The following is a 17,449-nucleotide window of genomic DNA, read 5'->3' on the forward strand; positions in this document are numbered from 1 at the left end:
TGGCTGCCAGTACAGCGGTGATGGTGGGAGCCTTTCCCACCTCCTCAGCAGCGCTAAGGATGTCAGACTGCAGCTTAGGCTTGCTCCCCGCTGGCAAGTGGACATCCCCCGAGGGCTCCTGGGCTGCCAGAGGGATGTCTGACTGCCAGCTTAGGCTCAATCCCCACAGGGAGCAGGCCTAAGCCAGCAGGTGGACATCCCCCAAGGGGTCCCAGATTGCAAGAGGGCACAGGCCAGGCTAAGAGACGCCCCCCCCGGGCGTCTAGTGTGCACCGGGCCTCTAGTGTGTATATAATTTAACATGCTGGTGAGTAAAAAGAACAGAAACTTCATTTATCATCAAGGAAGGCTTCTGAAATCTTACTATAGCTGTGACAAGGAAGAATCGCTTACTTTAAACATAACTACTCTACAGTTCCTGGTAAGAAACTAAAACATCTCATTTAGCCCCTTATTCCCTTGCCAATGTCCTTATACAAATGTTTAGTTATAGATTTTGCACTTCATGAAATTCAAATTCCTTAGTATTGTTGAACACAACCATTCACACAAATACACATATATGGCAACTCAATCCTGTTTATCGTTAAATAAGAATCATACATGATGTGGACAAACATGTACATACAGTATATGAATATTTTCATACATGCTTATATTAGTTACAGAAATATATATTTACATTAGCTTGCTTATGATAGTAGGCAGATGCACATATAAATTTATTTACTTTAAAAATCAACCAATTTTCAAAAAAACTTTAAAAAGTTTATATGGAACAAAAAGATAGCTGCTGAGAGCTATTTCTTTTTAAGATAAAATTGATCCTTCAATGGCCTTTTAATATAGTCTAGCCTGAAAAATTAAGTTTGTAACTGAAATAATTTACCACCATTGTTTGAATTAAAAAAATATTAAAAAATAAAATAAAAATAGATTAATTCTTCAGTGATTACATTAGAACCACCAAGAGGCAGAAATAGAGACAAGTCCATAGTACAAAAGAAATAAATTGTAGAGTATATCGATTGGATACTTTTTCCTAAAATCATAATATTCCCTTGAAGTTATTAAATTGAATATAAAAGTTGCAAATACATTTCCCATACTGAAAATGGTGCACTTACAGGAAATTTGTGAATATCTGCTTCCACAAATAGGCATAAATCAGAAAGACATTGATATAAACGTAAAATAATAAAACTAAAGGATCAGAAGGCACATTCTGAATAATACAACCCAGTAAGTAAGAGAATGAAGATTTATTATTAAAGTAAAATCCTCAAAAAAATTTATTTGAGGCTTAGAAAACTATTTTTAAAAATTACATCTTTTTAAAATCTTATGCAAAAACAAAAAGTACTTTCTTACAAGGACTTTTTATCCACTCTATAAGTTTATCCACTGTATAATATTCACAACAGAAATAACAAAAAATAAAATTTTCTTCCAATTGGAATATTCTATGAAGCACCTCATTTTCTCCTAGTTTTTCCTTAACCAGAAAAAAAAAAAAAGTGCGCACACACAAAAACACCCAGATGACATTCCTATGGTGTAGAGTGCACTGTAGATTCAGTGCTATTTTCTTTATCCTGCTTTTCTTCTTCATGTGGTGAATCTAGTTCATTTCTGCTAGTTTCTTCCTCACTGGAATCACTGTCCAATCCACCTTCAACCCTAGCAGACGTCTTGTCATGCAAAGAACTTTCACAGGTTTTGTCTGTGGGAACAGCTCCTTTCCTTTGAGGTAAAACAGTAAAAAATGCTTCTTGCCAGTCTCTTGTTTCCAGGTATTCCAGAATAATCTCAAACACTGAAACAAAGACAAACTCTATACATTTCTTAGCCAAGTTCATCACAATGTTGCATACTATATTTTAAAATGCATTGATACTATGTCCTAGTAATTTCTACTTTGTTCTTATCACCTTGTTTCCCTATTGGCTCTCAGAATCAAGTTGCCCCAAAGCTCTCAAGCCTGTTCTTTAGCTTTTTCTCAATTCCATTCTTAAGCACTTAGAAGTTTACCATTATTCCTTGTCAGTAATAATTAATACACAGAGAATCTTTTTGCTTCCTTCCTATTCTTTATCCCTTTCACTTCTTTATCCTTTATGTGCTAACATAAAACTAGAAAAAAAAAGGTTAGGATTAATCTAAATTTCTTCTATTTTTCATATACAGCGCCACTTACTCTAGAGAATATCTTGCCTGCTTTTTGTTTCATATTTAGAGTTAAAATTTAATACTGTCTCCAAATTACTCTCACATTAATACATTGTTGAAGGGTCAATTTGGATTACTTCATGGAAAAGTAATTTCCACAATCTATCAAAGGTCTTAGAAGCTCAGTCCTGGAATTAGTAAATTCATTTATATAACTCCCTATAGTCTACCATAAAGTTCTTAGCACATAAAAAGAGCCCAATAAACAGTTGTGCATCAACAAAAATCTCTTACTAAAAACTCCAGACAAATGTCTAAGAATGTCCTTTATAATGTTATTTACAATAGTAACCAAAAAAATCAATAGAAGAATGTTATAAATAATATTATATATGCATAGGGAAGGAACTGGAAGGAAACACACCAAAAAGAATGGTTAATTATTATATATTCAGATGATGAATATTATATAGCCATTAACAATAATTCAATGACATGAAAAATCCTATCTAATAAAGAGCTAATATTCAAATGTACCATCACTCCAACACACAAGATGGCCGTCAGGGAAGGGCAGTTGTGGGTGATCAGGCTGGCAGGGAAGGACAGTTGGGGGGGACCCAAGCCTTCAGGGGAGGGCAGTTGGGGGGGACCAGGCCAGCAGGGGAGGGCTGATGGGGGGGACCAGGCTGGCAGGGAAAGACAGTATGGGGCAACAAGGCCGGCAGGGGAGGACAGTTAGGGGAGACCAGGCCTGCAGGGGAGGGCAGTTAGGGGCAATTGGGCCAGCAGGGGAGGGCAGTTAAGGGCAACTAGGCTGGCAGGGGAGGGCAGTTGAGGGTGACCAGGCCAGCAGGGGAGGCAGTTGGGGGTGACCAGGTCAGCAGGGGAGGACAGTTATGGGTGACCAGGATGGCAGGGAGGGCAGTTAGGGGCAATCGGGCCATAGGGTAGCAGTTAGGCGTCGATTAGGCTGGCAGGGGAGTGGTTAGGGGTGATCAGACTGGCAGGCAGAAGCAATTAGGGGCAATCAGGCAGGCAGGCAGGTGAGCAATTAGGAGCCAGCAGTCCTGGATATTGAGAGGGATCCCAGATTGGAGGGGTTGCAGACTGGGCTGAGGGACACACGGACACGGACACACGGACACACACACACCCCGGGCCTCTAGTATAATTATAAATGAGGGAAAACACCCAGATTTATAATATTTTATGTAATGGAGTAAGAATCCAATTATGTTATAAATAGTATTATATATGCATAGGGAAGGAACTGGAAGGAAACACACCAAAAAGTTAATACCAAGTATCTCTGGGTAGTGAAATTATAGGTTATTTATTTTTATGTTTTTCTGTATTTTCAAAATTTTATAAAATATGCATGTATTATTTCTATATTCAAACAAATTATAAATCATTACATTTTATAATTTTGTTTCTAGCAAGGTGTATATTTTCTATTTTCACAATGTTCACTCAGGTACATTTTCACTTTATCTCCTTATAGCTTACCATGATTAATTGCCAAAACTTTTCTACTATTCATCTTCACAAAATTTCCAAGGGGTAGCTGTGCATGATCAATTCCATGATCTGATGCTTGTTTATATGTGAGTCCCTAAAACAAAGACACTATAACTTGGACTAGAACATTAAATTACTTTAAAGTCTACAACAAATAAATAATTTTTAAGAAAGACTTTAGTTCAGAGTACATTATCTGACGTGAGTGTGTTTGTGTGTGTCTGTGTTTGACTGCTAATTTGGAAATATTCTCTTGACAATAAGGATAGTCAGAATGTTTAGGCCTTTTGTTTTAACCAATTTACAAGTGAGGAAACCAAAGACATGTTCCCTGCTCTGCCACAAAGCTCCTAAGTGGCAGAACCATAGGAAAAACTTGCCTTATGCCTCCTGATTCAAATACCTTTTCACTGTTCCATACCACCTTTCTCTTAGAGTTTAAAATACTCAATCAGAACTCCTAGAGAAGCACCATCACTCTTTCCATGAATACAAAAGACATACAGATAAAATTATGTTTCAATTACATAACACTAGGAGGCACAAATAAGCAAAACAAATTCTATAAAAAGCTGAATTGAAAAAAAATTTTAATTGCCTATAAATTTAATTTTTCCCTTCTGTCAATTAAAAGAATATTGAATATGAATTTTCTTCTCAAAATTAAAATCCTTAAAGCCTAGGTCTAACCAGAACTGAAATAGTCAAAAGATAGTACAAAGAAGGAAGAACTAAATTTCTCAACCAGTAGTTTGCATATTTTAGGGACAAATAATAATGATTGAGGCAGATGCTTTTGAAAACAAAATTGTTTTAGTTCAAAAACACATACAACATGAAAGATAAAAATTTGGTTTTATATAAGTAACAAAAAAGAATATTTCCACTAAGAAAACAATAAAAAGGCTAACGGTCATTCTGATAAAATTCCCTCTGATGCTATAGAGATGCACTGTCCAATAAGAGCCACAAGTGACTATTTAAGTTTAATTTGTTACAATTTTAAAATACTCTGTTCTCAATTATACTATACACATTTCATGTGTTCAACAGCCACAAGACCACCACACTGGACAGAATGATGTAAGTATTTCCAACATTAGAAAAAGTTCTACTGCACAGTGGTGCTACATAAGAATACTGAATTTGTATTATTCTGATGACAATATTTCCTCAGACACTTAGTAAACATGCTTTTTCTTTAGTTGGGTTGAATTTAGCATGTTGTTAAGTAGCTGGCAAAGTACAAAATGATATTTTCTCTTAGAAAGTGTACTTCTGTAATTTTTCATTCAAATGAGGATGAGGAGGTGGAAAGAGACAAAAGTAGAAATATAAGAGAACAGAAAACACATCCCATGAAAATCACATATTTAAAATAAAAATGATCAGTTTTGTTATAAATTTTATCAGTGGCCTAAAAATTGATTAATAGCAGCATCTTCTATCAATACAGCATATTCTTTAAGCATCTGGGCTCCAGAACAATTTATCAGGTTTCAAATATCTGCTTTACTACCTACTACTATTGATTTTAGACTTATTTTCTTTAGGCTTCCATTTCCTCAGCTTTAAAATGCAGAAAATATCAGCACTGACCTCACTGGTTTATAAGTGAGGATTAACCATAGTAATGTACAGGGGGGGAAAAAGTAGGTTTATAGTTGTGAGTATGTGAGACACAGAGTTTATTCTTATATTATTATTTATTAATTAGTGTATTATTTTCCATATGAACAACTATAAACCTACATTTGCCCAATCTTGTATGTGAAATGTTTTGCTTACCCAAAAAGGTGATTGAAATATAGCTGGCACTCAGTAGAGAGCAGCTATCACCAGTATTATTGCTACTATCAAAAAGTATTATTGTTATTATTAAGAAAATTGATATATCAATTTTAAGTACAAGCAAAAGCAAAAATAAAAACTTAGTACCTTTTGATGGTTGTGATCTACTAATCCTCCAATCACATAAGCCTTTGATTCATCTAATTCCTTCAGTACATTAGGTGAATCTGATGTAAGATAAATCAGATCTTCTTTCTTTATGAATTCAATATAGTGTTCTGGTTTAATGTGGATATCCTTTAAGACACATGAGGACAGATGTGATTAATTAATAGGATTTTGTGAAAATTGGCTAATAATCAATTTGAAAGGAAGTAAATCATATGAAAAGAAGTCTGAAAGAATGCTGCAATGCATTATTTATAACCTACTACTTAAATTCCTTGTCACCTCACACATCAATTATTTAAGTGGCTTCCTGATGCTATTTCCCTGTCGTTAGCCTCAGATCCCTCCAATTTACTTCCACACAGTAATGGTAGCCTCATTTTCTAAAAACACTACTTTCCATGTTTTATTTTCATCTGTAGGATAAAACTGAAATTCTTTAACTTAGTAACTCTTTCCTGAATGTGGCACTAACCTACCCTTTCTAAGTTTATCTCTGCTCCAACAAAACAAAAGCATTTTGTCACATATTTGCTCACATTATTTCTTGGTTTTCTCCAATTATTTCTTCTCTGTCTACACAAATCATCAAAAGAAAGTGCTTATAGATTTAATAAAGTCCATGAATCCATTTCTACAATGATACACATATAAAATCATCTTCATCAAAACTGTTAGATCAGAGGTACAAAACTGAACACCAGTTGGCAGTCAGAATTTTGCAAATTATATTGATAGAATAAAAGAAAATACATCATCAGATTCAGATGACATTCAACCAGGACATTCAACCTTTAAGGAAATAAAAAAATGAAGCAGAACTTGTCTCACCTAAAATGTATAACCTATCCTATATAATAAAAGCCTAATATGCTAAGTGTCCAGTCGTCCATTCAACTAATCAAAGAGTAATATGCTAATGATATGCTAAGGACATGCAACCGCTCGCTATGATGTGCACTGACCACCAGGGGGGAGTCAACCAGTTGATCAGTCGCTATGATGTGCACTGACCACCAGGGAGCAGACACTCCAAATGGTAGGTTAGCTTGCTGCTGGGGTCCAGCCGATCGGGGCTGAGAGAGATGGGCCATGGCAGCGCTAAGGATGTCCAACTGTTGGCTTAGGACCACGGGGAGCAGGCCTAAGCCATCAGTCAGACATCCCCGAAGGCTCCTGGACTGCAAGAGGGCACAGGCTGGAATTTTGTGCACCGGGCCTCTAGCTGATTACTAAGCAATCACCTTTCTAAAAATGTTTTATTATAAATTTGGGTCCTATAGTTAATAAGCGCCCCAAGAGGGACTTGAAATTAAAGACTGATAAACTTATGTTTTTCTGGAAAGCCAGTGGTATAAATAATAAATTTAACAAGCCACAAAATAACTGAAAGTATGCCTTCTCTAACTGATTACATTATTTCTCAGGAAAATAGGACAGATAATAAAATAAATTCAGTCATTATGGGATTAGAGCAGGGGTGGGCAAACTTTTTGACTCAAGGGCCACAATGGGTTCTTAAACTGGACCTGAGGGCCAGAACAAAAGCATGGATGGAGTGTTTGTGTGAACTAATATAAATTCAAAGTAAACATCATTACATAAAAGGGTACGGTCTTTTTTTTTTTTTTTTTTTTAGTTTTATTCATTTCAAACAGGCTGGATCCGGCCCACGGGTCGTAGTTTGCCCATGGCTGGATTAGAGAGTGTAAGAGGAAAAGTTTGTCATGGTGAGAACTGGCTTTGAGAAAGAAAAAAAAAATACAAGAATAACCCAGTACTTCTCTGAATAGGATTCCTCATGAATTGGTACTAAAGCCAATCTATTATTTATAAATGACTGAGAAGGTTTTGTCCTATAAAAAATGTGAGCCACATATGTAATTTTAAATCTACCTATGGCCACATTAAAAAAAGTGAAAAGAGCCTTAACAGGTTTGGCTCAGTGGATAGAGCGTCGGCCTGCAGACTCAAGGGTCCCAGGTTCGATTCCAGTCAAGGGCATGTACCTTGGTTGCGGGCACATCCCCAGTAGGAGGTGTGCAGGAGGCAGCTGATCAGTGTTTCTCTCTCACTGATGTTTCTAACTCTCTATCCCTCTCCCTTCCTCTCTGTAAAAAATCAATAAAATACATTTAAAAATAAATAAATAAATAAAATAAAAAAATAAAAAAAGTGAAAAGAAATAAGTGAAACTAATTTTACTAATACATTGCATTCAACATAATATACCCAGAATCTTTTTTAAAATTTCAAGGAGATATTTTACATTCTTTTTGGGGGGATAGGTACTAAATCTTTGAAATCCAATATATACTTCACATTTATAGAACAACTCAATTTAGACCAGTCACATTTCAAGAATTCAATAGCCACATGTGGACATGGGAGAGCACAGATTTAGAAGCAACAATGCAAGTATATTTTCAAATTTTAGAGTGACTTCACTCTTACAAATAATGCAATGCCAGTTTACTAGGTAGAGATTGAATAAACACCTTTAAAATTTTTCCTTCTTAAAAATATGTTTTAAAGTTGGGGGCAAAATAGAAGTGAGATTTAATAGGAGTAAGTACAAACAGACATCGCAGTCTTTTTAGCTTTCCTTATTCCCTTAAACTTAGGTACAGTGACACACAGGGTTTGGAGACTGGTGACGCCTATATTTATTAACATTATGTAGAATTTGAGTAAAAAATGTAGACCTTTAAGCTTAAAACTACTTGAAATTATGGGAGAGTTAATCTACTGTAGTTACCTTCCAGTTGACCCATCCTTTGTCATTTTCATCCATGTTCTTTTTCAACTGGCCTCCATGGCTTGTCAAGTAAAACTGATAGAGTCATCAGCAAGGGAAGAGAGAGCAAATGACTATTAAAGTGCAATATTTTATTTCCCTCATACACTAATCTGACTGTCAATGAAACACAATATATTTTCATTCTAGAAAAAAATAAATTTGTGGCATGCTTTAAACATACAAAAATAAAAAAATACAAAACAGTCATTTCTACCACAATAACTTCCTTATGGCATCTACATTTTCATCCCATTTTTCCAAGCACCCATAATCAGCCTTTCCCTTAATGATCACTTTTCTACAAACTCCCCACTCCCATGTCAAGTTTCCTTTCCCTTTCTTTTGCCACCACTGTTATTTTTTACCAGTCCCAAGTCTCCATAATTCTTTGATTCTAAAACCTGACACTATTTCAAGTCTAAGCAAGGATGGAAAGAATATAAAATGTAAAAATATAAAATTACTATCACTTGATAAGAAGAAAATATCTAACCAAACATTTATTAAGAATTTCTAGTTCTCAACCTTAGTGAGCCAGTATTAATTTTAGGTCACCGAGACTTCAAACAGCAGGCACTTCTTGACAGCAGGCAGCTAGTCTCACAAAGCACTCCCTCACTCTAGCTAAGAAAATACTTTTCAAAATTATCAATGACTCAGAATCTTTTAAGTAGAATAAACCTACCAACAGGTAACACAGCACACATCAGTTCCCCCTACTCTCCGGAATAGAAGGAATGAGAGCTAAGAAACTAGTATGAAAATATGTGTATATCCTTCAGTGAAGATGTTCAACTACACAGAAATGAGCAGGTCAGTGTGGACAAGACTGATGATAACTGGGCAGTGTGTTTGAGAACGCATATGTGAAAAACTGTTTAAAATATTTTATCTTTGTAGAAAACATGTTTCAAATAGGCATTTTGTTCTCGAAGAAGGATTATCTGTAAGACTCTTGTAAAGGCCGGCAGGATTATCTATGCCGTTTCCCAAGGGAAATATAAGAAAGGAAAGTGGAGTCTGTTTTAAATCTCTCAAACATACCTGCACAGGATGCAGTGCTCGTCGATTTTCTGCATAACAACGTTGAATCTGCTTATGAAGTTTCTTAATATCCTATAAAAGAGTGCAATTTTTAAAGCATCGTTTTCAAAATCACCTATAGCCATTCCACAATCTTAGTGGAACAGAATAAGCAGAAGAAATAACTAGACAGGTACATTTCTTTTCTTTTGAAATACAAGTCCTTTCTGACATTTTCTATTCAATTTCCTTACATAACTAACAAAATTACTATAAGTCAACACTCTGCAAGTGAACCATTATTTCATATTCTGCATCTACTTAAAATGCTAGTTCATGCCCTTACCGGTCTGGCACAGTGGATAGAGCGTCGGCCTGCGGACTAAAGGGTCCCAGGTTCGATTCCGGTCAAGGGCATGTACCTTGGTTGTGGGCACATCCCCAGTAGGGGGTATGCAGGAGGCAGCTGATCGATGTATCTCTCTCATCGATGTTTCTAACTCTCTATCCCTCTCCCTTCCTCTCTGTGAAAAACTCAATAAAATATATTTAAAAAATAAATAAATAAATAAAATGCTAGTTCATGAAAAAATTTACTCAAGAAATTCTCTTACAGCCATACTATTACTATTTTTATAACTTACCAATGGCTTGGAAAGTAATTAAATTATCTTCTCTTCACTAGAATTGTTTAAATAACCAGGCTTCTCAAACTACTAAATAAAAAATAATTCTATTAAGACAATCATACTTCTTATTTTCTTAATTGTGATTAGGATAAAGAAAACCACTCACAGATCTTTATGATCAATATGCAGTTACTGAGTTTTATAATCTAATCATGGTGTTTGTCTCTCCTGTCAACACACACATATACATAAGAGGAATTTATTAGCTAGTTTAATTTAGGGGTCACAGAGCTTAGAAAGCCTGATTTAAGATGCATTTTAGTACATAAATTTATATCAAAGTGATATTACAGATTAAAGTAAGAATTACTCAGCCTAGTTTACCTACAGGGTTTTTCTGACAATGATTCATACCTTTAATACCATCAAGCTGTCAAAACTACAGTCAATGATAAGGCGAAGTGTGCTGTGAACAACATCTCTTCGAATACGTTTTCTGTCACTCCCATCTGAGTTTGATTCCAGTTGACACTGCCGCTCCAACTGCTTTCTCTTGCGTTTTTCCTTCCTCTTTTGTCTAAAATCAGTATTGAAATAACTTTTTGGTGTAATTTATAGATTCACATACAAGACTCCTCTAAATGATAAAGAAACATTACTTTTTTAAATCAGCAGGCTAAACCATATGAAACTGCCACTTTTATGGACCAAAATTGGTCAGATATCAGCAATTTTACACAGTCCATCTAAACATTTTAGAAAGGAAGAAAATGGGTTTGTAAAAACAGTATAATGCTTTTTACACAAATCCTTACTATATTACTAATAAACTCATTTATTATTGGTATCATATTATAAGAAAACTTTACAAATACTTAATTTGAGAGCTGTGATATGTTTCACTTGTATCATTCTTCCCCTACATGATTTTCAAGCAACATTTATATGGTGTAGAAAAAAGGCAAAGTAAAATTGTTAGTGAAAAAAAATCTCATATACTTTTTTTCTCTAATCTGCATCAACTATAGTTTATTTTCTCTCAGTAACTTTTGGCATTATACAGCGGAGGGCAAAAGTAGGTTTACTACTGTAATACAAAAAAACACAACAAATAATAATACAAGAATAAACTGTTCCGTATACTCACAACTATAAACCTACTTTTGCCCACACCTGTTTAATGACAGCTTCAACCTAACTGTTCTCAAAACCTGCAATAGTTCTTCTAGAAAAATCAATGTTAGGCCTAAATTTGATCTTTCTGAGGAGGTTATTTTTGTTCCATATCTAGGACATGGATGCTAATTATATCCCCTTCCTAAGTTGGTTATCTCAGAAATTGTGCTGCTACTCACAATAGATTTTGGGTGAGAAAAAGTGTGCAGTATAAATTCATAAACACTGCTAAAAAGAAATTCAAAACATAGTTTTAACAGCCAATTGACAGTGTTAGCTAACAATATGCTAGTCCCAATTTTAATTAACACAATTACTTTTAATGTGTCAAAGAACCATGAAAGGCCCAACATTCCATATTTTTGAATAGGGGAGAATGCATTTTGAAACATACTTGCGGAGTTCTCGTTGTTCTTCCCATTGTTTCTGTTTTATTAGCTTTTTCATTTGTCGTTTAGATATTGGTTCAAACTCTTCATCTAATCTTGGCTTCTGACTTTCCTTTTGGTCTTCACTTAAGTCTTGCTTTCTTTCAACATTAGAAGTCTCAATAATTGCTGGCACCATTTCAGATGACATTATTTGATGCCTCTGAAAAATTGAAAAGCAACTTTGACACAGATGATTCACACACAGAAAAGTAAACACCAAATAACCAATAGATGTGATTAAAATTAAACCATTTCAGAAATGAATAAAAATAAAAATTTAGCCCTGGCTGGGTGGCTCAGTTGGTTGAGCATTGTCCTGTACACCCAAAGGCTGCAGGTTCCATTCCGGTCAGGGCACATACTTAGGTATGTGCCTAGGCACCTAGGTTGTGGGTTCTATCCCAGAGTGTACAAGAGGCAACCAATCAATGTCTGTCTCTCTCTCTCTCTCTCTCTCTATCATCTATCTATCTCTTCCTCGCTCTATTCATGACAGGGGCTTGGAATACTAAATAGCCAGTAAAAATAATGTTTCCCAAAATTACTTAGTGATAAAGAAAAATGGTTATGTTAGATAAGAAAATCAAAACAAGAAATATATACATTTTATCCAATTTTGTTTTAAAAAGCATACACACAAAAATGACGCTTACCCATGATATTCTGCATTTTCTAAAATGAGAATATATTGTTTTATAATATAAAAATATTAAGCACTTAAAAAATACTTTTTGTTAATCATTATCCGAGGATATTTTTCCAGTGATTTTTAAAGAGTGAAAGGGAGGGAGGGGGTGAGGAAGACAGAGAGAGAAACATCAATGTGAGACACATCAACTGGCTGCCTCCCGCACACACCCTAACTAGGACTGGGATATACACTCATAATTAGTTTTGACAAAAGATATGCTATAGATCTGTGTAGTTTGGATAGTGCGGAAAACAAATCTGGTTGTCCCACGTCCATATACTTCATTATCAATATGTAATTGTAAATATTCTACTTTAGTCATGGCTAAGAAACAAAATATTTAAGTTGGTTCTGAAATCAGCTGTAGAAGACTTAGGACCATCTCAAACATCTTCACTTAGATTTAGCCACCCAAATCTTTATGTCTGTTACCCAGAACTGAACTTCCCTTCACATTAGGGGAAAAAAGCTAAAAATACTGAGATTTCTCTTTAACAGATTTTTAACACCAAAGCTTAAAAATGTATTTATTATTTATCCCTACCAAAGACTAAGCATGAAGCTTGCAAATGTTCTAATGGCCTTAAAGAAAATTATATGGCTTCTCCTACTTACAGAAATAGCTAAGAAGTCTGCAGAGAAGGTAACATCTAAACGAAAAATCCACACAACTCAGAAAATGAAAGGACAAAACCTTTGCAGAACATAATTTGAGTAGTAGTTTTGTTACATGGTTCTTGCTTTCTTTAAAAGTACAATGTTGCCGAAACCGGTTTGGCTCAGTGGACAGAGCGTCGGCCTGTGGACTGAAGGGTCCCAGGTTCGATTCCGGTCAAGGGCATGTACCTGGGTTGCGGGCACATCCCCAGTGGGGGATGTGCAGGAGGCGGCTGATCGATGTTTCTCTCTCATCGATGTTTCTGACTCTCTGTCTCTCTCCCTTCCTCTCTGTGAAAAATCAATAAAATATATTTAAAAAAAAAAAATAAAAGTACAATGTTATAACAGGACATACAGGGATAACTAAGCAAACTTGGAAAGTTTACCAAATTTTGACTGCGAGATAAGAAATTTTAAGCTGTGCTTTGGGAGCTACAGCAAAAACCCTGGTATTTTACTAGGTCACAAAATTACTAAAAAGGAAAAAGAATCATCTAGTAATCCAAGTAAGAGTTCACAAGTTTTCCTTATACCACTAACCGAACCATATCCTTAGTTTACAGGCCCACCTGCTAGATATGACAACTCAAGTTTGATTCTACATGGAAAACTCCATATGGGTAGGGATGATGTCTACTTTTGCCTCACATTATATTGCCAATACTAACACGGTGCCTGGCACTAAGCTGTTTATTATATATTGGTGAAATAAATAAATGAGTGACTATGGTATTATTACAAAGGATTTTTTTTAAAATAATGAAAATAGTAATAGCAAACAATTATTACAGTGCTTAATTTAAAAAGTATCTAATTTAATCCTTAAAACCAACCCTATGAGGTAGACAAGTGTTATGCCTACTTTATAAGGAAAGTACAGTTGAGGTTAAATAGCTTGCCCCAAATTACAATACTAAATAAATTCCTAAGAAACAAGGCAACTAGAACAAATTTAGCACAAAGTGGGTCCTCAAAACACTTGCTGAATGAATAGATAAATGAAGTAATAGGGTTGAGTCAAACACAGATCTAACTCTATTTTCCAGGAATCCAAAATGTTATTTAGAAAATAAGGATTTTCAAGAGAATGTAAAAGAGCTATGCCGCTTCAACCCTGCTGTTGAAGGGCTCTGAGATTTGTGTCACTGAAAGGAGGAAAAACAGCTTTATTCATATGCTACCGAATAAAACAAATTAGGACAGACTTCCTAGAGAAGAGAGCCAAAAGTTCATGTTTTGAGGCACCCTGACTTGAAATACATGACAATACTAAATAAAAGATACAAAGGGAAAAACAAGAAAGGTATAGCCAAAACAAGAACCAAACAAGATCTAGAACAGTTCCTGTTGCGTCTGCTGTGCAAAGGCAATTGGAAGTTTCCCTAGATTTAAAGTAGGGAGAATTATAATAACCCAAGACAGAAGGTAGGAGAGATGGGAGACCGTTTAAGATGAGCCCTTAACCTATTGTGGGAGGTGGGGCTTCCTCATGAAAAAGGCTGAAAATGGGTAAAATCAGACTTGCTTTTAGAAGCTGAAGACTTGAGGGAAACTTGAAGGAAGCGGAAACAGCCTCTGGGCCAACCCCCTGAGGTGATGTATGAACTTATGACACCACATGATTAGAATTCTGAGTCACCTATACAAAGTCTACTGTGGGCCGAAGCACTGAACGGGGCCAGGAGTGGGAGCAGCCGCAAGGTCAGTACCAGACGGTTGGTTTGCAGAGAGGAGATGCTAACTCCATGCAAGATTAGTCTGCAAAGCAAAATTACAAAAAGAAAAGGTAAAAATAGAAACAACAAAAGCAACAATCAGGAGATAAATTCATTCTATATAAACTGGAAATAATAGGGTGATATGAAAATGACTTTAAAATAAGTGGTTGGAATCTTTCAGAGACTATAAGGAGTAAGAACCATAAAAACAAAACAGGAAATTGGGACACAAAAGCAGGCACAAAAGAATACATGAAATATCTCAAAGCTGTTAAAAGACCTGGATTATAGAATGAGAAATGGAAGCAAAAAGGTAGAGATAAATGTATAACCTTGAGTGTATCTATTAATAATTTTTAAAAAGCTGGAAAATAAAGTAAGCATTCAATTTAAGAACAGAGAGACAGAGGAAACTCTCTAAGCCTGACAACATTAGGAGAAAATTTTAAAATAAATACTGTGATCCCCAGGATCACTTTTATTTTACTTCCTTTCCATAGATACTACATCAAAGTCAGTAAGGCATGTATCCAAAACAATGTAGGATGGAGAAAGCATAAGTTAAACCTGTTCATTAAGCTAAACATGCAAACTTAAAAGCACAATTAAAATTCACAGGAAACAAATTACTCTCTTCATGAAACAATAATATTTTAAGAGACACTATTTCTGTTACCATTGGCATAGTTTTTTGCTATAGTTCTCTATTATATTAAAGAACTGCAAGTGTTGATTGGCTCTATAATATGAAAATTTCAAAAAGCAATTTTATAGCAACCTTTTACAGCTCAGGCACACCAGGGGGAGCTTTTGCCTTTGCCATCCAAGAAGTCTGCGTTAAACGTAACTTGGCCCATCATTGCATAGCAACATTTTTAAACACGCTGTCCAACACATAGCAAGATCACACACTGGTCAACATCATTGCCATTTCTAAAGCTCTTCCCAATTAAGAAAATGCACTGCAGGAAGTGAGTTTTTTTAAAGATCTGAATAAGCTAGACAAAAATGTTAGCTGGCGATCCTCCGTGTTATTGTTTACAGCATACTGTACATACAAGGACACGTGCCATTTCCCACTCTCTGTACCTGCAATAAGCAGTTCCTATGCACTAGCTTGTTCAGATTACATGTCAAGCAAAATACATGTGCGATGTTGACTAGGTATGCCTGCTTTCCTATTTCGGTTTTGTCCAGTTTAGAGGCTCCGTGGCAGAGCTTTGCATTCCTCCTTCACATGCAGCGACACTCACAGTACATGTTCATTCATCCAACCCTGTGCCGCAAATATTTCAGAACGGTGTTTTGTAGCAATTATGGAAACATTTGTGTGAAATTGTTTAGCATAGAATTTTTTTAAAAGATGGTTAATTTAGTCACAGAAACAGGTTGTGGTTTTATAAAGCTAAGAACGTATAAATATGACTAAGGCTATTTGATGTGGGATGAATACATAATAAAGTGTTTCATTATTTATTTCCGCTTCTTAATACGTATTTCGGCAGGAAGAACACATTTGGGAACAAAAGTGAATGGCCCAAGAAAAGTTAAAGAAAACAAAAAACTTTCATGGATTTTATTGATGGGGCTAAAATACTAGTAAAGTCTTCATAAATTATGACAGGCTCCCTTCCAGAAGGATCCCAACGAACGCTGAAATAGCTGCAAAATGGCATCAACTGACCTGACGGGGAGAGGGAAGGAATGGCCTTTTTAAAACGCGCCGCCCACGTCTGCATAGCAAACGCGCTCGGGTCAACTGTCAGGCCCTGGGCGGAGTTGGGCCGGGACGGGGAAAGAGGGAGGATTTAAAAAACAAGTGAGAAAATCATCGCTTGCTCTCCTCTGTCTTTACAAATACGCCCTCATTCTAACACTTAAAATAGTATTTCTGTGTAATCAAGTAACACCTCGGTTTTAAAACCGCCCTGAGCTCCCCACGATGCGGCCTAAAAGCACCTGCAGCACTTGCACGGGGTCCCTACAACGCAGAGCTCTGCCAGGTCGGCCTCTCGCTGGAGAAACGGACGAGGGTTCACGAGGTACAGCGACTTGCCCACGGTCTCTGGGCACCAGGGGCAAAACCACAGCTAGGTGCCCGGCCCTTCCGGCTGCAGGCTTCCCCTCCCTTCGTTCTCCGGACACTCACACTCTTCGCAAACTAAGGACTGGATCCCGACCCCCAAAGAGCTGTCCACAGCAGGAAACCCACCCTCGCCCGGCCAGGCCACGCGCCGGCCGACGCATGCCAGAGGCGGGACTCAGTTGAAACCACCCAATCAGGGAGCTTCTTGAGGAGCCGCGGGGGACGCGCGCTACCTGACGTCACTTCCTTCGGGACCGGGGTCCCGGCTGCCACGCCCACAGCCCCGCTTCCCTCTTTCCCGGAAGCCCTCGTTGCTAACCGAGGGCGGCTTTGGCTGATCGCCCTTTTTGTGGCCGGAGGAACCAAAGGGTAGGCGGGCGCGAGCCTCACCTCCCGGGGACTTACCGAGCCGAGGGGTTTCCGGGGAACCTGAGAGCACGCGCAGAAAGCCCTTCTGGAATGGTCTTGGTACCCGCACGAGGCCTCCTTCGGAAACTTCAACTCCCAGAGGCAGGGATGGCAGCTGCACGTAGGCAGCTTCGGCGGCGACGCCTGACGTCATGTAACTGCGCCAACTCTGGAC

At 36.9% G+C, this 17,449-nt stretch overlaps 1 protein-coding gene across 5 annotated transcripts; it reads right to left on the reverse strand.

Moving 5' to 3' along the window:
* Window positions 1–567: 567 nt before the first annotated feature.
* Window positions 568–17,430, reverse strand: TRMT10A (tRNA methyltransferase 10A). 5 transcript variants are annotated; one of them, XM_036340480.1, is made up of 9 exons: window positions 17,272–17,427; window positions 14,702–14,820; window positions 11,675–11,871; window positions 10,519–10,681; window positions 9,497–9,568; window positions 8,411–8,485; window positions 5,632–5,781; window positions 3,682–3,787; window positions 568–1,816 (listed from the first exon to the last, which is right to left on the reverse strand). In XM_036340480.1, exons 3-9 carry the CDS (start codon window positions 11,857–11,859, stop codon window positions 1,551–1,553), a joined length of 1,017 nt encoding a protein of 338 aa, XP_036196373.1. In that variant the 5' UTR covers window positions 11,860–11,871; window positions 14,702–14,820; window positions 17,272–17,427; the 3' UTR covers window positions 568–1,550. The 5 variants fall into 5 exon arrangements, with proteins under 5 accessions (XP_036196373.1, XP_036196365.1, XP_036196382.1 ...); XM_036340472.1 differs by lacking the exon at window positions 14,702–14,820 and having other exon boundaries at window positions 17,272–17,430; XM_036340489.1 differs by lacking the exons at window positions 14,702–14,820; window positions 17,272–17,427 and adding an exon at window positions 16,930–17,036.
* Between the last annotated feature and the right edge of the window lie 19 nt (window positions 17,431–17,449).

The sequence above is a fragment of the Myotis myotis genome, unplaced genomic scaffold (assembly GCF_014108235.1).
Source record: "Myotis myotis isolate mMyoMyo1 unplaced genomic scaffold, mMyoMyo1.p scaffold_m19_p_1, whole genome shotgun sequence".
NCBI classification, from domain to species: Eukaryota; Metazoa; Chordata; class Mammalia; order Chiroptera; family Vespertilionidae; genus Myotis; species Myotis myotis.